This window comes from Tasmannia lanceolata, unplaced genomic scaffold (genome assembly GCF_043159265.1).
Source record: "Tasmannia lanceolata isolate RefF3 unplaced genomic scaffold, GAP_Taslan_0.1 ptg000020l, whole genome shotgun sequence".
Classification (NCBI taxonomy): Eukaryota; Viridiplantae; Streptophyta; class Magnoliopsida; order Canellales; family Winteraceae; genus Tasmannia; species Tasmannia lanceolata.
The window spans coordinates 32,938,009-32,962,501 of NW_027518697.1; the positions used below are offsets into that span (position 1 = coordinate 32,938,009).

A 24,493-nucleotide genomic window follows, 5' to 3' on the forward strand; every position below is an offset into this window, starting at 1 on the left:
TACACCTCCCAACAGAGCGGTGTCGCAGAATGAAAACTTCATTACTTGAAGTCGCGTGTATTCTCCTCTTTCAGATGGGTGTTCCTAAGTTGTACTGGAGTGATGCCATTCTCACTGCCTGCTTTTTAGCCATTTGTCTACCTTCATCAGTTCTAGTTGGTGTATCCTCCTTTGCCATCTTAAATCCTGGTCGGGATCCATTCGCTCTAACGCCTCTAATTTTTGGACGCGTCTGTTTTGTTCATCAGTTAGGTCCAGGCAGCGATAAGCTTGATCCTCGATCAGAAAGATGTCTTTCTGGGGTACTTACATACTGTTGAGAGAGGTAGAGAAAAGAGAGGAAGTAAAGGGTGAGAGAAAAGATTGAGTTAGGGTTCTCCCCCTCACTCATGTAATATAAATAATAAAGAGTGAAGTACAAAGACAAGTATGCCCTTGGGCATTACAATAAAGACCTAAAGACCTGTTAACACTCCCCCTCAAGCTGGAATGTAGATATCTAACATTCCTAGCTTGTTACAATTATCAACTAACTTAGCTCTACTTAGAGGCTTTGTGAACATGTCTACTAATTGATCTGTAGATCTGGTAAACACAGGAGATATGTAGCCTCGCTGAATCAAATCTCTAATGAAATGACAATCCACTTCAATATATTTGGTCCTCTCATGGAAGACTGGTTGTCACAGTATAACTGAGCTGGAGAAGAAGGAGGAAAAACCAATCTCTGAAAGTAAGGAACGTAGCCACATGAGTTCGCCACTCGTATGAGACAAATCTCTATATTCTGCCTCTCGGCACTGGATTTAGACATGACATCTTGTTTCTTACTTCTCCATGAAACAAGATTACCTCCAATAAAGGTGCAATATCCTATAGTAGACCGCCTATCAGCCGGAGATCCTGCCCAGTCTGCATCAGTGTATCTTTCAATTCTCTGGTGCCCATGCCTCTGAAATAACAACCCTTTACTTGGCGAACTCTTCAGATATCTCAATATCTGGAGTACAACAGCCCAGTGTGAAGTGCGAGGTGAGCTCATATGCTGGCTAACAGCGCTAACTGCAAAGGTAATATCTGGACGTGTAACGGTAAGATAAATGAGCTTACCAACTAAGCGTCTGTGTTGCCCTGGATCTTCTAACAGGACTCCCTCCTCAGGGAGTAATTTCATATTCTGGTCCATAGGAGTTGAGGCAGGCTTGACTCCCAAACAACCTGTCTCATCAAGAAGATCTAGAACATACTTCCTCTGTGAGAGGTAGATACCCCTAGTCGAATAGGCAACCTCAATGCTCAGGAAATACCGAAGACGACCCAAATCCTTAGTAGAGAACTCTGTTTGAAGGAACGATTTGAGCCTCTGAATGCCACCTGTATCGCTACCAGTGATAATGATATCATCGACATATACTATCAACAGAACACAACCAGCCTGAGACTGAAAACTGAAGACGGAGTGATCAACTGCGCACTGCTTCATGTCAAAGCGAATAAGTGTAGCACTACTTATTCACTAAACTTCCCAAACCAGGCTCTCGAAGATTGTTTGAGACCATAAATGGATTTCCTCAAACGGCAATCAAGAGAAGATCTCTCCCGCTGAGCAACATATCCAGGAGGTTGCTCCGTATAGACCTCTTCCTCCAAATCACCATGAAGAAAGGCATTCTTTACATCCAACTGATGAAGGTGTCAGCCATGATTCACAGCAAGGGATAGCAGGATACAGACAGAAGGAATTTTCGCAACTGGTGAAAAAGTCTCGCCATAATCAATCCATATGTCTGCGTGTATCCTTTGGCAACAAGTCGAGCCTTAAGGCGCTCAACTGTGCCATCAGGAAGGTGCTTGACTGTATAAACACAGCGACAACCAGCGGGGCGAGCACCATATGGTAGAGGGACCAAATCCCATGTCTGATTGGCCTGAAGGGCCTGCATCTCAAGATCCATAGCCGCCCGGCAGCCTTGATGATCAAGTGCCTCCTGTAGAGTCTTAGGTAGAGAAATAGAGGACAAAAATGAAACAAAACTGCGAAATATAGGGGTGAGAAATAAGACACAAAAGAGGAAATGAAATGATCAGTACTGCGAGACCGAGTGCGAGAGGCAATAGGAGAGTCAGAATATACCTTAGAAGTGGGGATCTCCGGCTGAGATAATGATGGCTCGGGCGGGGCTGAATGAGCAGCAGATTTGACCCGACGCTGATATTGCTTCAATGGTGGAGGTAGAGGGGCTGCACAAGGCGCTGACGTCGGCATAACAATAGAATCAACTGTAGGGGAGGAACTCGACACCAGAGGTGTAGAAACAGGGTGAGATCGGGAAGAACCGGAAGAGGAAGAACATGAGTATGCGAGGAATCCTCCTGAAGTGTAGAGGGGGAGGGATCCAACGAGATGGACGGACTAAAAAATGACTAAGTCTCAAAGAATGTAACATCCGCCGAGACAAAGGATCGTCGCAGGCGAGGACTGTAGCAACGATAACCCTTTTAGGTCCGAGAGTAACCTAAAAAGATACAACGTTCGGCCCGAGAACCCAACTTATCTAATCCTGACCCAAGAACGTGGACTAAACAGAGACAACCAAAAACTCGAGGTGTAAGAGAGAAATGGTAAGAGGTAGGACGGAGAATCGAGAACGGAGAGGTGCCACCAAGGAACGAAGAGGGAAGCCTATTCGCCAGGTAGCATGCTGTGAGTACAGCATCAGCCCAATAAGTCTTAGGGACCCGCATCTGAAGAGTAGTGTCCGGGCCCCATCTAACAAGGAGCGAAGCTTCCTCTTAGCCACTCCATTCTGCTGAGAGGTATGAGCACATGAGGACTGATGAAGAATGCCTCGCGAAGAGAGGAATTCCTGAAAATCATTTGAGTAAGAGAAATATTCCTTTGCATTGTCAATGCGAAGACATTGGATAACACATGAGAATTGATTACTAACTTCAGTATAGAAATCAAGAAACACAGAAACAACTTCAGAAAGATCTTTTATTAAATAAGTCCACGTCATACGTGAATAGTCATCAATAAAGACCACAAAATAGAGAAATCCAAATAAAGAGATAGTCCTCGCAGGACCCCATACATCAGAATGAACAAGAGCAAAAGGGTGTGAAGCCCGACTAACAGTCCTAGGGGGAAATGGCACACGATGATGCTTCCCAAGGTCACAGGCCTCACACTGAAAAGACCTAACAGATAAAGAAGAAACGAAGGGAATCCTGCGGAAACGCTCCATAGACGAGTGACCTAGACGGCAGTGCCACTGGTATGCATCGACGGAGCCATGTAGAATCGGATGGGACGGAGTGCAGTCGAGACGATAAAGGCCATCCACCTTACGGCCCGAGCCAATCGTCCTCCCAGTCGAGAGATCCTAAAAAAGACAATAAGAAGGGAAAAATGAGATAGAACAATGAAGATGCTTTGTTAATTGACTAATAGAAAGTAAACTGAAAGGTGACTTGGGGACACATAGCACATATGATAATGTAATGCCTGGCAAGGTTTTAAATCTCGGTTTCGGTACGAAATTTCAGACGAAATCTTGTAAAAATTTCACCGAAATTTCGGTGAAATTTGTAAAATTTCGGAAATTTCCGAAATTTCACCGAAATTTTGTACTTCACCGAAACGTTTCACCGAAATTTCTGAAATTGCACCGAAATTTTACCGAAACGAAACGTTTCGGCCGAAATTTCCGAAACGTTTCGGCGAAGTTTGGTACTTTTCCGACTCACGGTGAATTTCGTTTCGTTTTCCACCGAAACCGAAATATTTCGGCCGAAACGAAACGTTTCGGCCGAAATTTAAAACCATGATGCCTGGTGAAGGGGATCAACTGCCAACACCAGTGATAGGAGAGGTACTCCCATCAGCAAGAGTAATAGAACGTAAAACAACATGATGAAAATCATGTAAGGATGACTGGGTACCTGTCATGTGATGAGATGCTCCTGAATCAATAATCCAAGAGCTAGAACTAGAGAGGAACGAAGCAGGAGAACTACTTGGCTGAACAAGACTAGCAGTAGGAGGGCGGCTGGCAGATCTGAAACGCTGTAGCTCATCATAGTCGGCACGAGAGACGACCATCTGATCGGTCGGAGTAGCCAGTGGTGTCTGTGAGGGGCTGTCAATAGGAGCAGGCGAATCTGGAAGGGCAAGATGTGCAATACGGCCCTGACGAGGATCTGGAGTGTGACGCAGCTCAGGATGGAGATCAAAGCATGTTTCGTGATAGTGACCCTCACGCCTACAATGAGTACAATAGGGCCGAGCTCGACCTCCACGGCCACCCTCTCGGCCGCCGCCACGTCCGCCTCGACTAGTATCACAACCACGGTCGCGACCAAAAGTGCCTCCTCTTCGGGAAGGGCGGTCAGCGGCTCCATAAGCAGCAGTAGTCGAGACATCCACAGGAGTTGGAACAGTAATGCCAAGTGCACACTGCTGAGCTTGTAAAAATACCTCATGAAGAGTGGGTACAGTACCGGACCCAAGGATGTGCTGTCGAAGATGAGTGAACTCTGGTCTAAGACCCTCAAGAAAATGAATAACACGGAGTTGATCCCGCTGTCTGGCGGCCGTGGTAAGATCAGTGGTGAGAGGCATACGAGCATCCAGCTGCTGGCAATAGGAGACAAACTGTCTGTAGTAATCATGGACTGTAGAATCACTGCGCCTGTGACCCATCCAGCGAGAGTAAGTATCGCAGAGACGAGCGACATTCCCCTCACCAGAATATAATGCCGCAGTGTGCTCCCATACCTTTTTGGCAGTAGGGAGATCCATCATGGTGCTAGCAATGGCAGGGGTCATACTCTGCCAAAGAAGTGTACGAACAAGGGCATCATCTACATCCCAATCATCAAAGGCAGGGTCAGTCTCAGGAGGGGGATCACGATGAATAATATAAATCTTTCGTCAGGCCTTCAGATATGTCTCCACAGCAATCTTCCAAGTCAAATAGTTGGATCCATCAAGACGGGAAGTGGTAATCGGTGGGAATGACGCATCCACCGAAGACAAAGATGACGACGCAGCCTGACGCGGCTGGGAACTAGTAGCCATAGCCGGAGTACGAATATTAGGGTCCTCAATACGAGGGGTATTCTCCATAAGAGACCGGGAAGAAGACTGAAGAGGACCAACAACGAGCAAGTAGAGACAAGGATGAAGACTATAAGCAAGCTAATAGACCGCGGCTTCGTGAGGACAACATATGCATAAGGGAGGCATGAGACAGCCTCACGACATAAAGACAAAGTCGAGACAACTCCGAGCCACAAACATCGCAATGATGTAAGTACAAATCCAGAACAACACCATGAAGATAAGGATCAAGCCGAACAAGAAAATCTAGGGCATATCTATGACCCAAAAGAGGAAGAAGAGATTATGATGGATCAGATTAGGGCAAGGAAAAGTGGGAAAAGAGGGCACTGTAGCAGGAACGGTAGCGATGTACTGTAGCAGTACTGGAGCGGGTACTGTAGCGGTATTGTAGCGATTTACTGTAGCAGGTACTGTAGCAGTACATGTAGCAAAGAATGGAGGGGTTATGGTTAGGGTTAGGGATGGAGAAGATGGTGGTGGAGGTTAAGGTTAGGGTTAGGGAATAAAGAAGGAAAGAGAAGAAAAGAAAAGAAAAGAAAAAAAAAATGGCCCTAGGTATCCATGCCCTAGAGCTTTGATACCATGTTGAGAGAGGTAGAGAAAAGAGAGAAAGTAAAGGGTGAGAGAAAATATTGAGTTAGGGTTCTCCCCCTCACTCATGTAATATAAATAATAAAGAGTGAAGTACAAAGACAAGTATGCCCTTGGGCATTACAATAAAGACCTAAAGACCTGTTAACACGTACGCAGAAAGAGTATCACTGCTACAGCCCCCGCATGCGACGCTGCTTTGTTTTCGCTGATGTTACTTTTTTTGAGTATGAACCATTCTTTCATCAGGGCGTAGAACCGCGCAACTCTCTTCTTGATTCCGTGGTCTCTCTTCCACTGCCGGTACTGCCTGAGTTTGCCTCATTTCAACCTGCTCCACCTTCGTCTCCTATTATGGATACTCATCCTATTGTTCCGTCGGAAGATCCACTTCCTCCTAAAACTACAAAGCAGTATCAGCACCGCAAGCAGAATTCTAGATCCATGCCACTTCCAACCGAACTGTCTTCTTCTCAGACAGTGATCCCAGTCTCTAGCTCCCAGGTATCATCTATCCCATCCTTAGGTGTGATTTTCGACTCTCCTATTGCTTCTCGTATGCGCTCCCACTCTACTGCTCATCCAATATCAAATTTTGTTTCGTATTATAAATTAACACATGCCTTCCAGAGTTTTATCTCTTCTTTGTCATCTATGTCCTTACCACAGTCTGTAGTTGATGTACTTGAACATCCTGGTTGGCGTGATGCCATGAATCTGGAAAGGGAAGCTCTTCATAGTAATGAGACATGGGATCTTGTACCACTACCCTCTGGTGCTCGTCCTGTTGGATGTAGATGGGTGTTCTCCATTAAAAATCTACCTGATGGTACTGTCGAACGATTAAAGGCATGGTTGGTCGCAAAAGGATACACTCAGACTTTTGGCGTAAATTACATTGAGACTTTCAGCCCAGTTGCAAAGATCCCATCTGTCAGTGTCCTGTCTCTCGCCGTGAATCATGGTTGGCCTCTACATCAATTGGACGTGAAAAATACATTTCTTCATGGCGACCTCACTGTGGAGGTGTATATGGAGCAACTACTTGGGTATGTTGCTCATGGGGAGATGTCCTCCTACGTGTGTCGCCTGCGCAAGTCACTTTATGGCCTCAAACAATCTCCACGAGCATGGTTTGGAAGGTTTAGTGAGGCAGTCATGCGCTTTGGAATGAAACAATGTGGAGTGGATCATTCCGTCTTCAGTCATCACTCTTCAGCTGGGTGCATTCTGTTGATAATATACATTGATGACATCATCATCATAGGTAGTGATTCACGAGGCATACAGAAATTAAAAGTTTTCCTACAAAAGGAATTCTCCACCAAGGATTTGGGTCATCTCAGGTACTTTCTGGGGATAGAGGTAGCTCGTTCTTCCAGAGGCTTGTCTTTATCGCAGAGAAAATATGTTTTGGATTTGTTAGAAGAGACAGGTAATCTTTGGGTCAAACCGGCGTCAACACCCATGGATCCTAATGTGAAGCTGGTTCTAGAGGAAGGTGATTTGTTAGATCCTGACAGATACCGAAGGCTAGTCTGTAAACTAATATATCTCACAGTCACACAGCCAGATATTTCATATGCCGTGGGAGTGGTCAGTCAGTATATGAGCTCTTCACGTACCTCTCACTGGGCTGCGGTAGTCCAAATTCTTAAATACTTGAAGGGAGCTCCAGGATAGGGATTGTTGTTCAAAAGACATAGCCATATGAAAATTGAAGGCTTCTCTGATGCAGATTGGGCTGGATCCCCAGCAGATAGGCGATCCACCACAGGGTACTGTACATTTGTAGGAGGTAATCTAATATCAAGGAGAAGCAAGAAGCAAGATGTTATAACTAAGTCCAGCGCAAACGCAGAATACATAGCAATGGCACAGACAAGCACCGAGCCCATTTGGCTGCGCTCACTTTTATCTGAGATAGGTTTTGACTCATCCTCTCCATCGCAGTTGTACTGTGATAATAAAGCTGCAATATACATTGCTACCAATCCAGTCTTCCATGAGCGCGCCAAGCACATTGAAATGGATTGTTATTTTATTCGTCAGAGAATTTAGAAGGGAGAGATTTGCACTGTGTTTACTCGGTTAGTGGACCAGTTAGCAGATAAGTTTACAAAGTCCTTGAACAGGGCCAAATTGAATGATATATGTAACAAACTGGGAATATATGATATCTACATTCCAGCTTGAGGGGGAGTGTTGGAATATGTAATAAGCCTAAGGGCATAACGGACCTTGTACATTTTTGGGTTTAATATAATTATATGAGTAAGGGGGAGATCTCCCTAACTCATTCATTCTTTCTCCAACTCTCTCGACAGCATTTATATGTGTGTATCTATATATGCATGTCACATGTTCTTCTTACACATTGCTAAATATGAAATGGTGTATTGTTTTGTGTATTTATTACAAGAGAGTTTTGTTCTGTGTATCTTACATTTTTTTTGTGTGGTTAAGCTGGGGTTAGGCGGATCCCGACCTATGTATTGATAAGCGAAAAGAATTACATTCGAGTATATGGGACTCTTTTAGAGTCAGCAACTACAATGTCGTATATGGGAGGAGGAACATAATGTTTACATGTATTTTTATTGATATCATTTCGCTATTTATATATGCATGATGTGTTTTCTGACTATATATGCATATTTCAAGTACATCTAACATTGTTAAATATAAAAATATTAAAGAGAGTACTATTATGTCTATCTATTACAAGAGAATATTATTCTATTATCTTACATTTATTTGTTTCTATTACAATTACACCTTTAACTTCAATATTTACGTTAGAATTGTCTGTATTTCTGACTATATTGTGTATTTATATGTATCTATGCATATTTATATGTATGTATCTATATTTGCATATTACATGTGCATCTTTCAATGTTAAATATGAGTGAGAATACTCTATAGTGGTTTTATGATTGTTAGATGTTTGCTGAGCATTTTCAGTTGCGTTGTTTATGATTGTGTTTAGGTTCAAAGCTTTTCCAGATATCTAGAGAGTGGGAGAGAGACTTTTCCCAAGATCTTCTTTTGGACCATCTTTTAATATTTTCCGCTTCCTTTATTAAAAATGTGAAAATTGCATTAGTTCTTTAGTGTAATTCGGAGTAATCCACTCTTTTACACTAGAGAGGGTTGTCCCAAGTAAAAAGGGGCGAATAATTGGTTTTTTATACTTCTTCATCTCATTGTCTGTATCATCTTGAACTGATAGGTGATAGGTTAGCTAAATTTGCTTAGGTGTCATCAAAACTATAGTTGACGGTCCACCTTAATTTGCATTATAATCATGGTTTAAAATTTCGACCGAAATCCGAAATTTCGGTTACCGGTGGGGACCGAAACCGGTATTTTCCTAAATTCCTTTTTTCGACCTTTAAATTTCGGTAATTTCGGTCCGAAATTTCGGTTTAATGACATTATTTATTAAAAAAAAAAAAGTGTTACAAAATTTCGGAATTTTAGTCCGAAATTTCGAAATTTGGGTCCGGAATTTGGAACCAAATTACCAAATTTCGGACTGAAATTTCGGTTTTTGGTGGGGTCCGAACCGGTTACCGAAACCGAAATTTTAAACCTTGATTATAATCATGCCATCTATATGGTTATTTACATATCAACCACGGCCTGCAATGCCCTTCTGATTGAAAAATAGAAGCGGCTTAATATCCTTCCCATGTAGCCTTTTTTTAACATCTAGTTATGATGACTTCCCGATATCCAAGGGATGGGGAGGGGACTTTTCCCAAGAGCTTTTTTTGGACTAGTCTTTATCTCACAAGGTATCTTTTATAACATTTTATTATTTTCACATGTTCCTCTTCCATTATGTAGAATTATACAACCACTGCTAATGTCTTTCTGATGTAAAAACAGAAACTGCTTTATATCCTTCGCACGTTGCATTTTGTTGTAGCATATAATTATAATGGATTCCATTTATTGTAGGTGGGGTTTGGCATATTAACCAATTTTCTGTTGTCGGATCATCACATATGTATCATCCTTTGAAAAAAAGAGAGGTGACTTTCAATTTCTTTACCGAGCTCCCTCATTATTTGAATTAGTAGTTTCTCCTGTTGATTTTAATTTACTTATATATATACATATAAATACATTTATGCATAGTTTGCTGATATTGACACTACCATCATGTTCTAATAATTGTGCAAGGCTTGTATTGTTTTCATTAATTGGCTTTGGAGAACTTTATAGGAACTGCAATAACCTTTGACGGTTGTTTAAATAATAAAAGACGAAATCAATGAGTGCAATTCTGGAAACATGGTAGTGCCAACATCTGTAGGCTACGGATGTTGGCATTTCCATGTTTTGTTGATTGCACAACTTCATCTACTCTTTTCTTTCTTAATTGCCTTCTGGGAGCTTTTTTGAAATTCTAATACCTTTTGATAGCTAGTTTAATAATGAAAGACAATTTGAGTTAGTGCAATTATCAAACCATGGCAGCACCAATCATTGGCCTATATAATATATATAATTTTGTTGACCCGCCCGCTCCTTGTACTGTAAAACAGTAAATCATAAATACAGTAGAGGCGGTGGTCCAAGGAAGACATTTGGGTTTATATTTATATGTATATATAGGGATTTGCTAGGCAGTCTTGCGGAATAGCATTTCGTGGCTCACTTTACCATTTTGCGGCTCACTTTTGCAGGAGAGAATACCCACCTCAGATGAATTAAACGAATATGACAAAAGGCTAAAAAATGAGCTGCGAAATGGCTTTCCCTTACATTGCCTAGCAAATCTCACACACACACACACAACACCCGGATCCATTAGAAAAAAAATGAAAAAAGGAAAGAAAACTAAGGGTGGGAGAGAGAGTGGCGTCTAATGTGGACCCACCTCTCTAAGTGAAATTGATGTAATATAATTGATGGTGACAACCATATTTTTTAATATATTATATATATACATATATATATATATATATATATATATATAGAGAGAGAGAGAGAGAGAGAGAGAGAGAGAGAGGAAAAGGATTGTAAGCTCGAGCGTACCAACCTTATGGTACGCTCGAGTGCCCAATCACATGGGTCTGTAGACACCCCATTTTGCTCTACCTTAATCGATAAAGAAATTAGGGTTTGTTTTCCGTCGGTTTTCCAATGTCTTTCCTTCCCGCATCCGTTTGTTACATTTCTAAATATTTTTGGTCGTTTCCGTCGTGTTTCGTATTTTCCCGCTAAATGTTGAGAAGGATTATTCAGAAAAATCTAAACCAGAGAGAATTGGGACCCGTTTGGTGGGCCCGCATTGGGTGCTTCGATTAAATTTGGATCGAGAAAGTTGGACCCATTTGGTGGGGCCGCATGATGCATTTTGATTAAATTTGGACTCGTTTGGTGGGCCCGCATTGAACATTTGTTTAAAATCGAATCAACCGAGGGCCCACATTGTGGGGCCCGCGTTGTGGGGCCTCTTGTGAGGCCTCTTATGAAGAGCAATGATGGTAGCTCTCCACTAAGACAACATGATGGGCCCTCCACTAAGAGCAATAATGATGGACTCTCCACTAAGAAACATGATGGGCCCTCCACTAAGAGCAATAATGATGGACTCTCCACTAAGACAACATGATGGGCCCTCCACTAAGAGCAATAATGATGGACTCTCCACTAAGAAACATGATGGGCCCTCCACTAAGAGCAATAATGATGGACTCTCCACTAAGAAACATGATGGGCCCTCCACTAAGAGCAATAATGATGGACTCTCCACTAAGAAACATGATGGGCCCTCCACTAAGAACAATAATGATGGATTCTCCACTAAGAGGGACAACATGATGAGCTCTCCACCAACATATCTCTCTCTCTCTCTCTTTCTCTCCCTATATATATCTCCCTTCCCATCCATAAGAAAGGAGGGAGGAAAAAAAAGAGAAATTTATCTTCCACTATCTCTTTCTCTTCCATTATCTCTTCTAATCACTCCCTCCAATCCCTTTCCTCAATATATTCTTCCATCCCTCTCCCTAATATTCTTCTTCCATTATCTTTTCACTCCCTCAATCACTCCCTCTAAACACTCCAGAGAAAGCGAAAGACGGCGGAGCGGATCGGCGGCGGCAGGATTTTTTATATTTTTTTGGATTAGGCGGAGATCTTCACCACAGGTAGGTGCATTGTTCTCAAAATATTTCTGTATTTTTCCGAATTTTTCTGATTTTTTCCGCAAATTGTGTTTTAAAAATGGAAAACTCTTCAAAAAAAATCTTTTGACGAAGAAAAATTAAATTATATACCAAACAGATTCTAAAATTAATGAAATTTCGTGGGAAAATAATATGTTACTGATTCATTTTACCATGAATTTGTAAAGATTTTTGGAGTTTATTTGGTATATTATTTAATATTTTCTTTGAAACTTATCAGATTTTAGGAGAATTTTTACTAACATCAGATCATCATTAAAATTCATAAAATTTTTACAGTAGTCTTATATTCCATATTACTTGTTACTGTAAAATTTTCGTGTTATTTGGATCTGTTTTAATATGGGATGTAGTGTTAATTTATAATCTGGTCTGGAAATTGTAAAATCCGAAATTGATAGTAACTAATTTCTAAAATTCATGAAAATCTCACTGCATGCTATTTTGATTCATATAGTATTTCTGTAGAAATTTCATAGAATTTAGAGTTATATTTCGACTAGTTTATGTGTTAATTGTGCAATCTGGACATTTAATGGTTTAATCAAGATTAAATGTGAATTTAATGTAAAAATATGCAAAACTCATCCTGTAAGCTACATACATTTTCATCTTGCTGCTGTAGAAATTTCAAATCATTTCGAATTTATTTGCAACAATTTCACTTGTAAAACCGCTCATATGCTTAAAATTGATAAAATCCATGGAAAATTCGAAATTAATTGAAAATCATATAAAAATTCCTAAAGAACTTTAAAATTCTGTCACATGTTCACTCCTTAATCCATTGAAACAGAAATTTTAGGATCTTTAGATTTTCCTGGAAAAATGGCCAGTGCATCCATAATCGTATCCCAATTGCAACTTGATCTTTGACAATTTGAATATTTAAGTTATAGCATGTTGTTGGCTCCGAGGTTATTGTCCACGGAAATCCTGAGATTCTGCCAGGCAATAAGATGCTATAACCTAAGTATTAAATTGCACAAGGAAAGAGCGCACGATTCCCTCCTTTGGATGCCATTCAAGGCCGAAATTGGTGAACCCTAGAACCATTGGTAATCCTTAAATGTCTAGAAACTGAAAATCTTCGAAATCTGAAACTCATTAACTTCGAGAACTTAAATCGATTTATCTTGTGTCTTTCGGAACCATTGGATTATGGTTTCCAATCTAAGAACCATTAGAGCCCAATTTAGGAACACTGGTGTCGTGCCGTGTCCTAGGTTTTAGGGAGTCCTAGAGTTAGGAGTCCAGCCTCATCACGGACGCTTGCTATGAATAGCAACCGTACCATAGGTCTAGTTACACTAGTCACCCAATCTTTCCTTAAGACAAGCCTAGTAAACTAGGATGTAGGCAAACCTGCATTAGTCTAAGGGACAACTTGCATTCAGATAAGAATCATATAGCATCTTAGATGAAATCCTAAGATAATAAAATCCTCAACTTGAATTAAATAATTCCTCTTAAAACTGTTTAAACAGTCAAATCCGTCTAAGTCGGTGTCCTAGTTGAGTTAGGCATATGTAGCTTAGCTTAGGTGCACCGAACTACGTCGACTCTGATCCCAGTGAGGCTTGGGTACGTAGGCAGCTTGGATGTCTGATGGCATACCACCCGCGAGTCGGCACCACAACAAATTGTGGTGTTTTGTATATTAATTTTCTTGTAAATGCTTAATCAAATCACTTAGGTTTTTTTCATGAAATTAGAATTTTAGGAGAACTTTCACCTAGATTGAATCCAGACAAATTAAGAAATCAAGATACACATTTAGGATTCACATTGAAATTAGATCATAGGATGCATGTCACTTAATTCGCACAATAACATAGAGTTGAATGAGCCATTTAAAATAAATTTAAAAGAGTTAGCTTTTGGAATCGAAGACCGATTATCGGGCAAGAATGGTGCATGTGGTGGATAACTTCCCATACCTTCCATTCTCGTAACCAGGTAGCGAGTCTAGATTTCTGGTTAATTACGGGTCCTAGATCCCACATCTAGGTGGCGACTCTGTCAATCTCTTTCGTGTGGAATTCGGATTGCCTTAGTGATCCCAAGTTCACAGGAAAGACGAATTCAAATCAACAAATAAAATGCACACGCCAATCGCGTGGGAACGAGAGACCAAGAGAGAGGCGCGGCGGCTCGCGCCCCACGCCCCTCTCGCGGGATCATGTCCCACAGTCTGGCGACTCTGCTGGGGACCACCTAACTTCATTACAATTCCAAAGGATAACTCATTTGAATCTATTTTAACTGGCTCATGAAAACTCTATCTCTTTTATGCTTGTTAGATTAGTTTGTATGCTTTATTTTCTCATCACATATACTCAAACTTAATCTAACAAAACCTGAAGGCATCATAGATTGCGCGAACTTATTGCACACACTTACATCACTTTCATCTAAACCCCTGCATCTCACATGCACACACGTCCTATTTTAGGAACCCGGAGTGTTATCTAGCATGGTTGACTGGGATTTCATCACCTGGTGCCTCTGTGCTAGAGAAGCATTCCACCCTTAGCCTAGTACCTTTATGGTACGTAAACGGATCTCTTGTTCACGTACTGATACGCCGGACACTGGTACAGTATATCGAACAGGGATTCGCGCTAAGGGAACTCTTGGCCTTACCCCTAGATTAACCCACACATGCATGTAGTATACGAACACGTGCACCACATGTGTGAGCCTAGTTTAGGATATCTTACCCATTTGTGTCTAGATTAGGCCGTAGTCCATCTTCCAATGGCTACGATCGGTCCTAGGTACACAAACAAAGTCATGAGTCGAGATCCTCTCTCCACTCCGCTAGATTAGGATTAGGGTTGATGCCTTCAGGTAACACTGTTAAAATGTGCGAAGACTAAAAACTTTTCCTTTGGGGTTAGGATATAAATCCCATCATTTCCAAAGATCTCATAGGATTAGTTATTCTTGATCTATCCGTTGAAAATAGTTCTATGCAATCTCATATTTTGATCATGTGTCTATCATTCGTCTCTTGTGGGATTCGGTTGTGTCTTCATTGGCGGAAATTGTGTCTCAATCATTTGATCATGCAATCTTGATGATCCAATCTTGCTTGTACCCTTGGTCTTTTCTTACTCTAAGGGCAACCTTTTTCAAGAATATTTTGCTAAGTCCTTCAGAGTTCACTATCATAATCCTTGAACTAGGGGCATTCCCCTATGCGAATCAGTAATCATGGTCAGTACAATTGTTGAGTCCGGTCTTACATTTCAAGGTCAATGCCTAGTCCAGGCAAGATATCTTCTGCTTCTCTTTTTTATTTAGAGTTGTGAATCCTAAGAATGTTCAGGATAGGTCATCAGATGTAATAGCCATTTCTTTAAATAAAAATTTCAGTTCCAAAAGTTCATTGGTGTCTGTTTCTTAAGTGTGCTTCTGATCTTAAAGTAAGACTCCCTCATCAAATGAGGACAAAATTGACGAAACTCCACTTGAGTCACAACGATTACTTGAACAAGAGGAGGAGCGCCAATCTCAGCCTTTCAAAGATGAAATTAAAGTGGTAAACACTGGCACTGAAACCTTGATCCAGTAAATGCCGATTGAAAATACATTACCCTCTGAAGAGTGTGAAGAATTGGTAAACCCATTTTGAGGATAAAAAGATGGTCCGGTAAGTGTTACCATTAATGCCAAGAGAAAGACCCAGATAGAAGGTTCAAGAAAGAATGAAGTGAATATCATATGCTATGCAAGGGGCATGGAGTGGAAACAACTTTCATATTTCCAATCAATGACCTTGGTTCTCAAATTCATAACATGAAGCCATCAAATTCGAGATAAGAAGTTCAAGAGCAAGCATTGAAAAGTGATCATCAGATATCAAGAGTTACAAATCCATAGATGGAGGATGTCGAAGAACAAGTTTCGCTCTATGAAAGTCGAAGGCACGTATTAGAATCTTGAAAGAAGAAGATTTATTATCTCTTACCTGGAAATGCCGTCAAACTCCGTAAAAAAAAAGAAAAAGAAAATAAAAAAATAAATAATCAGTACCAGAGGGACTCTAGTAAACTAGATCGACTCCCAATCTGAACATCGGAAGGCCTCCTTTGGCCGAATAAATCCCAAAATCAGAACCCAACGTCAAAAGAATACTGGTTTGCAAACCCTTCGAGCCTAAATGAAATTTTCTTGAAAACCCATCAAACTAGGGGCATTCGCCCCGAACTACGCGAGACCTGATCCCTACACTGGGGTACGTAGGCAGCTCGGTTAAACTGAGTTCGGTCAATTCAAAAAAGAAAAGCAATTCAATCAATCCAAAAAAAAAAAAAAGAGAAATTCAATCCTTTCAGAAAAAAAAAAGGGGACAAGTTCCTAAAGAAGAGAAGTCAATTATTCCAGAAAGAAGAAAAAAAAAGAAAAATCAATAAACTTTCGAACAATTTATCTTCAAACTAGGGGCATTCGCCCTGAACTATACACGACCTGATTCCTACCTTGGGATATGTAGGCAACCTATTCACAGGTTCGGTCGAAATCTTTGTTGAACCTTAAGCCATTCTTTGAAAAGCCCTATCCTACCTATAAAGTCCTTCCGGTGTTCAGAACTAATGATCTAGGTCCCGAAACAAAAAAAAAAAAAATGATGATGAATAAAAAAAAATGGAGTTTGAAGATCTGCTAGACTGAAAACCTGAAAGGGCGGTTTAGGCAAAATTTAAGATCATTCCCCTGTTAAGTTGAAAACCCGAAAGGGCGGCTTAGGCAAAAGCTAAGGGGATAGCCTGCTGAATCGAAAACCTAGAAAGACGGTTCAGGCAAAAGTTAAGGCTACCACGGTCCGCCAAGTTAAAAACCCTGAAGAGGTGACTTGGTCACGGTAAGAGAATCATTATAAGAAGGCTACAGCCAGTATCAAGACTGAAGATCAACTGAAGTTCAAGCAAATTTATAAGAAGGTTACAGCCGGTATCAGGACTGAAGATCAATTGAAGTTCAAACAAATTCAAGTGACATCCTCAAAACTGGGGGCATTGGAGCTAAGCAATCCTAGGAGTTGTAATTAAATCATTGAGGCATTACTGTTTTAAGGAAAAAGTCCAGTGTTTACCAATTGAAAAAAATATTCCTTGAAAGGATAGACTTACCAAATAAAACGTTAACTAAGTCAGAAGCATTACTGTGTCTGTCAGTGTAGTTAATCAATCGTTGTTATTCTATGTTCACTCCTTTAGAGCTCCTCAATCCTTTGAGTAGTGCCTTTTATCTAAGTTTTCTATTTAAAAAGAGTCAATCGTCATCCATATGTCCAAATGATGCAACTGTCTCGGTGAAGGAGGCCCGGCCTCGTCAGCTCCCTGCGATTGTACCTGAAAAAGTTCGAGAATCTAGTCAAACAGCTATATTTCAAAGATGATCAACCCAGAAGAATTCAGAAGTAGAAACATCAGAAAGCCCAGCTTCCGTAAAAAGATCATGCCTCAAAAAGGCATCTTAAGCTTGGAAGAGCCTCAGATGCAATGATGGTCGAGCCAATTTCTCAGAAAGATGAACCGTTAAAATTCAGAATTTCCTTCCAGTTAGTTAAATACTATCCTGGTCAAGAAATGTTTATCTAAACACCTATCAAGAGGCAAGTCCCACTTTTCCATGATTATATCCAAGAGAGCCGTTGTTCTAGATTACCAATTTTAAGTGTCTTGTTCAAGGTTTCAGTTATCCAAATCCCCAAAGACAAGACCAGCAGTCTCTTTGAGAAAAATCTTGTTGAAGTTTAATAAAAGTGTTTCTAATCCATTCTTGTTAGTAATGGTTCTTCGGTTTGCCGTTTCATCATTCGTCACGGTTTGCCGTTTCATCATTCGTCAAAGTCCTAGTTTCCGATATCTTTGTCAGGCACGATCTATAACATCCTCGATTTCATTAAGTTCAAAAAAATCAAAAATTCATCAAATCCAATCCTATGTCAAATTCAAGTTCATGAAAAATCTCTAAATTCTTCGTTATTGAATTCATCAATCAAAGCTATCTTGTTTCTTTGAGCCTGTTTGTGAACGGTGCCTCTTTTCTCGAGTCCATTTGTAAATGGTCTCGTCTTCTCCTTAAACCCGTTTGTGAACGGTGTCTCATTTTTCTGAGTCCATTTACGGTCTCATGTCCTCCTTGAGCCCGTTTGTGGACGGTGCCTTATTTCTGAAAAATCAAAAATTCATCAAATCCAATCCTATGTCAAATTCAAGTTCATGAAAAAACTCTAAATTCTTCGTTGTTGAATTCATCAATCAAAGCTATCTTGTTTCTTTGAGCCTGTTTGTGAACGGTGCCTCTTTTCTCGAGTCCATTTGTAAATGGTCTCGTCTTCTCCTTGAACCCGTTTGTGAACGGTGTCTCATTTTTCTGAGTCCATTTACGGTCTCATGTCCTCCTTGAGCCCGTTTGTGGACGGTGCCTTATTTCTGAAAAATCAAAAATTCATCAAATCCAATCCTATGTCAAATTCAAGTTCATGAAAAAACTCTAAATTCTTCGTTGTTGAGTTCATCAATCAAAGCTATCTTGTTTCTTTGAGCCCGTTTGTGAACGGTGCCTCATTTCTCGAGTCCATTTGTAAATGGTCCCGTCTTCTCCTTAAGCCCGTTTGTGAACGGTACTTCATTTTCTGAGTCTATTTGTGAATGGTCTCATGTCCTCCTTGAGCCCGTTTGTGGACGCTGCCTTATTTCTGAAAAATCAAAAATTCATCAAATCCAATCCTACGTCAAATTCAAGTTTATGAAAAATCTCTAAATTCTTCGTGGTTGAAGCTATCTTGTTTCTTTGAGCCCATTTGTGAACGGTGCCTCATTTCTCGAGTCCATTTATGAATGGTCTCATGTTCTCCTAGAGCCCGTTTGTGAACGGTGCCTCGTTTCTCGAGTCCATTTGTAAATGGTCTCGTCTTCTCCTTGAACCCGTTTGTGAACGGTGTCTCATTTTTCTGAGTCCATTTACGGTCTCATGTCCTCCTTGAGCCCGTTTGTGGACGGTGCCTTATTTCTGAAAAATCAAAAATTCATCAAATCCAATCCTATGTCAAATTCAAGTTCATGAAAAAACTCTAAATTCTTCGTTGTTGAGTTCATCAATCAAAGCTATCTTGTTTCTTTGAGCCCGTTTGTGAACGGTGCCTCATTTCTCGAGTCCATTTGTAAATGGTCCCGTCTTCTCCTTAAGCCCGTTTGTGAACGGTACTTCATTTTCTGAGTCTATTTGTGAATGGTCTCATGTCCTCCTTGAGCCCGTTTGTGGACGCTGCCTTATTTCTGAAAAATCAAAAATTCATCAAATCCAATCCCACGTCAAATTCAAGTTTATGAAAAATCTCTAAATTCTTCGTGGTTGAAGCTATCTTGTTTCTTTGAGCCCATTTGTGAACGGTGCCTCATTTCTCGAGTCCATTTATGAATGGTCTCATGTTCTCCTAGAGCCCGTTTGTGAACGGTGCCTCGTTTCTCGAGTCCATTTGTGAATGGTCTCGTCTTCTCCTTAAGCCCGTTTGTGAACGGTACCTCATTTTCTGAGTCTATGTGTGAATGGTCTCATGTTTTCCTTGAGCCCGTTTGTGAACGGTGCCTCGTTTCTCGAATCCATTTGTGAATGGTCTCGTCTTCTCCTTGAGCCCGTTGGTGAACGGTACCTCATTTTCTGAGCCCATTTGTGAATGGTCTTTTTATTCTCCTTGAGCCCGTTTGTGAACGGTACCTCATTTTCTGAGTCTATTTGTGAATGGTCTCATGTTCTCCTAGAGCCCGTTTGTGAACGGTGCCTCGTTTCTCGAGTCCATTTGTGAATGGTCTCGTCTTCTCCTTAAGCCCGTTTGTGAACGGTACCTCATTTTCTGAGTCTATTTGTGAATGGTCTCATGTTTTCCTTGAGCCCGTTTGTGAACGGTCCCTCGTTTCTCTAATCCATTTGTGAATGGTCTCGTCTTCTCCTTGAGCCCGTTGGTGAACGGTACCTCATTTTCTGAGCCCATTTGTGAATGGTCTTTTTATTCTCCTTGAGCCCGTTTGTGAACGGTACCTCATTTTCTGAGTCTATTTGTGAATGGTCTCATGTTTTCCTTGAGCCCGTTTGTGAACGGTGCCTCGTTTCTCGAGTCCATTTGTAAATGGTCTCGTCTTCTCCTTGAACCCGTTTGTGAACGGTGTCTCATTTTTCTGAGTCCATTTGTGAATGATCTCATGTCCTCCTTGAGCCCGTTTGTGGACGGTGCCTTATTTCTGAAAAATCAAAAATTCATCAAATCCAATCCTACGTCAAATTCAAGTTTATGAAAAATCTCTAAATTCTTCATTGTTGAATTCATCAATCAAAGCTATCTTGTTTCTTTGAGCCCGTTTGTGAACGGTGCCTCTTTTCTCGAGTCCATTTGTAAATGGTCTCGTCTTCTCCTTGAACCCGTTTGTGAACGGTGTCTCATTTTTCTGAGTCCATTTGTGAATGATCTCATGTCCTCCTTGAGCCCGTTTGTGGACGGTGCCTTATTTCTGAAAAATCAAAAATTCATCAAATCCAATCCTACGTCAAATTCAAGTTTATGAAAAATCTCTAAATTCTTCGTTGTTGAAGCTATCTTGTTTCTTTGAACCCGTTTGTGAACGGTGCCTCATTTCTCGAGTCCATTTATGAATGGTCTCATGTTCTCCTTGAGCCCGTTTGTGAACGGTGCCTCGTTTCTCGAGTCCATTTGTGAATGGTCTTGTCTTCTCCTTAAGCCCGTTTGTGAACGGTACCTCATTTTCTGAGTCTATTTGTGAATGGTCTCATGTTCTCCTAGAGCCCGTTTGTGAACGGTGCCTCGTTTCTCGAGTCCATTTGTGAATGGTCTCGTCTTCTCCTTAAGCCCGTTTGTGAACGGTACCTCATTTTCTGAGTCTATTTGTGAATGGTCTCATGTTTTCCTTGAGCCCGTTTGTGAACGGTGCCTCGTTTCTCGAATCCATTTGTGAATGGTCTCGTCTTCTCCTTGAGCCCGTTGGTGAACGGTACCTCATTTTCTGAGCCCATTTGTGAATGGTCTTTTTATTCTCCTTGAGCCCGTTTGTGAACGGTACCTCATTTTCTGAGTCTATTTGTGAATGGTCTCATGTTTTCCTTGAGCCCGTTTGTGAACGGTGCCTCGTTTCTCGAATCCATTTGTGAATGGTCTCGTCTTCTCCTTGAGCCCGTTGGTGAACGGTACCTCATTTTCTGAGCCCATTTGTGAATGGTCTTTTATTCTCCTTGAGCCCGTTTGTGAATGGTACCTCATTTTCTGAGTCCATTTGTGAATGGTCTCATGTTCTCCTTGAGCCCGTTTGTGAACGGTGCCTCGTTTCTCGAGTCCATTTGTGAATGGTCATGTGTTCTCTTTAAGCCCGTTTGTAAACGGTACCTCATTTTCGAGTCCATTTGTGAATGGTCTCGTCTTCTCCTTGAGCCCGTTTGTGAACGGTACCTCATTTTCTGAATCCATTTGTGAATGGTCTCTTATCCTCCTTGAGCCCGCTTGTGAAAGATGTCTCATTTTCTTTTTAAAAAAAAAAAAAAAAAAAAAAAAAAAAACCGCTTGAGAACGATCTTTGTTCTTTCTGTTCGGAATCCATTCGAAAGTGGTATCTCATTCTCTCGTTGCCCGTTTGTGAACGGCACCGCATCAGGATTTCTTATTATGTTCTAATTCTAGGATTTCATTTAGGGCCTTGCATTAGGTAGTAAATGTTTGCGTCTAAGTTCCGTTTGTGTAGAGTCTTTTGTCGATTAAAGCTACGCAAAATGGCTCTGTCATTTTGACTTTGGTATTCGATGACTACGTCATCTCTACCAAAGAGGGGCATCTGTAGACACCCCATTTTGCTCTACCTTAATCGATAAAGAAATTAGGGTTTGTTTTCCGTCGGTTTTCCAATGTCTTTCCTTCCCGCATCCGTTTGTTACATTTCTAAATATTTTTGGTCGTTTCCGTCGTGTTTCGTATTTTCCCGCTAAATGTTGAGAAGGATTATTCAGAAAAATCTAAACCAGAGAGAATTGGGACCCGTTTGGTGGGCCCGCATTGGGTGCTTCGATTAAATTTGGATCGAGAAAGTTGGACCCATTTGGTGGGGCCGCATGATGCATTTTGATTAAATTTGGACTCGTTTGGTGGGCCCGCATTGAACATTTGTTTAAAATCGAATCAACCGAGGGCCCACATTGTGGGGCCCGCGTTATGGGGCCTCTTGTGAGGCCTCTTATGAAGAGCAATGATGGTAGCTCTCCACTAAGACAACATGATGGGCCCTCCACTAAGAGCAATAATGATGGACTCTCCACTAAGAAACATGATGGGCCCTCCACTAAGAGCAATAATGATGGACTCTCCACTAAGACAACATGATGGGCCCTCCACTAAGAGCAATAATGATGGACTCTCCACTAAGAAACATGATGGGCCCTCCACTAAGAGCAATAATGATGGACTCTCCACTAAGAAACATGATGGGCCCTCCACTAAGAGCAATAATGATGGACTCTCCACTAAGAAACATGATGGGCCCTCCACTAAGAACAATAATGATGGATTCTCCACTAAGAGGGACAACATGATGAGCTCTCCACCAACATATCTCTCTCTCTCTCTTTCTCTCCCTATATATATCTCCCTTCCCATCCATAAGAAAGGAGGGAGGAAAAAAAAGAGAAATTTATCTTCCACTATCTCTTTCTCTTCCATTATCTCTTCTAATCACTCCCTCCAATCCCTTTCCTCAATATATTCTTCCATCCCTCTCCCTAATATTCTTCTTCCATTATCTCTTCACTCCCTCAATCACTCCCTCTAAACACTCCAGAGAAAGCGAAAGACGGCGGAGCGGATCGGCGGCGGCAGGATTTTTTATATTTTTTTGGATTAGGCGGAGATCTTCACCACAGGTAGGTGCATTGTTCTCAAAATATTTCTGTATTTTTCCGAATTTTTCTGATTTTTTCCGCAAATTGTGTTTTAAAAATGGAAAACTCTTCAAAAAAAATCTTTTGACGAAGAAAAATTAAATTATATACCAAACAGATTCTAAAATTAATGAAATTTCGTGGGAAAATAATATGTTACTGATTCATTTTACCATGAATTTGTAAAGATTTTTGGAGTTTATTTGGTATATTATTTAATATTTTCTTTGAAACTTATCAGATTTTAGGAGAATTTTTACTAACATCAGATCATCATTAAAATTCATAAAATTTTTACAGTAGTCTTATATTCCATATTACTTGTTACTGTAAAATTTTCGTGTTATTTGGATCTGTTTTAATATGGGATGTAGTGTTAATTTATAATCTGGTCTGGAAATTGTAAAATCCGAAATTGATAGTAAATAATTTCTAAAATTCATGAAAATCTCACTGCATGCTATTTTGATTCATATAGTATTTCTGTAGAAATTTCATAGAATTTAGAGTTATATTTCGACTAGTTTATGTGTTAATTGTGCAATCTGGACATTTAATGGTTTAATCAAGATTAAATGTGAATTTAATGTAAAAATATGCAAAACTCATCCTGTAAGCTACATACATTTTCATCTTGCTGCTGTAGAAATTTCAAATCATTTCGAATTTATTTGCAACAATTTCACTTGTAAAACCGCTCATATGCTTAAAATTGATAAAATCCATGGAAAATTCGAAATTAATTGAAAATCATATAAAAATTCCTAAAGAACTTTAAAATTCTGTCACATGTTCACTCCTTAATCCATTGAAACAGAAATTTTAGGATCTTTAGATTTTCCTGGAAAAATGGCCAGTGCATCCATAATCGTATCCCAATTGCAACTTGATCTTTGACAATTTGAATATTTAAGTTATAGCATGTTGTTGGCTCCGAGGTTATTGTCCACGGAAATCCTGAGATTCTGCCAGGCAATAAGATGCTATAACCTAAGTATTAAATTGCACAAGGAAAGAGCGCACGATTCCCTCCTTTGGATGCCATTCAAGGCCGAAATTGGTGAACCCTAGAACCATTGGTAATCCTTAAATGTCTAGAAACTGAAAATCTTCGAAATCTGAAACTCATTAACTTCGAGAACTTAAATCGATTTATCTTGTGTCTTTCGGAACCATTGGATTATGGTTTCCAATCTAAGAACCATTAGAGCCCAATTTAGGAACACTGGTGTCGTGCCGTGTCCTAGGTTTTAGGGAGTCCTAGAGTTAGGAGTCCAGCCTCATCACGGACGCTTGCTATGAATAGCAACCGTACCATAGGTCTAGTTACACTAGTCACCCAATCTTTCCTTAAGACAAGCCTAGTAAACTAGGATGTAGGCAAACCTGCATTAGTCTAAGGGACAACTTGCATTCAGATAAGAATCATATAGCATCTTAGATGAAATCCTAAGATAATAAAATCCTCAACTTGAATTAAATAATTCCTCTTAAAACTGTTTAAACAGTCAAATCCGTCTAAGTCGGTGTCCTAGTTGAGTTAGGCATATGTAGCTTAGCTTAGGTGCACCGAACTACGTCGACTCTGATCCCAGTGAGGCTTGGGTACGTAGGCAGCTTG

General features: G+C 40.6%; 1 protein-coding gene across 1 annotated transcript; it reads right to left on the reverse strand.

Moving 5' to 3' along the window:
* Positions 1–2,579: 2,579 nt before the first annotated feature.
* On the reverse strand, positions 2,580–5,131 carry LOC143853971 (uncharacterized). Its single transcript, XM_077363668.1, has 3 exons — positions 4,943–5,131; positions 3,860–4,834; positions 2,580–3,386 (listed from the first exon to the last, which is right to left on the reverse strand). Exons 1-3 carry the CDS (start codon positions 5,129–5,131, stop codon positions 2,580–2,582), a joined length of 1,971 nt encoding a protein of 656 aa, XP_077219783.1.
* Between the last annotated feature and the right edge of the window lie 19,362 nt (positions 5,132–24,493).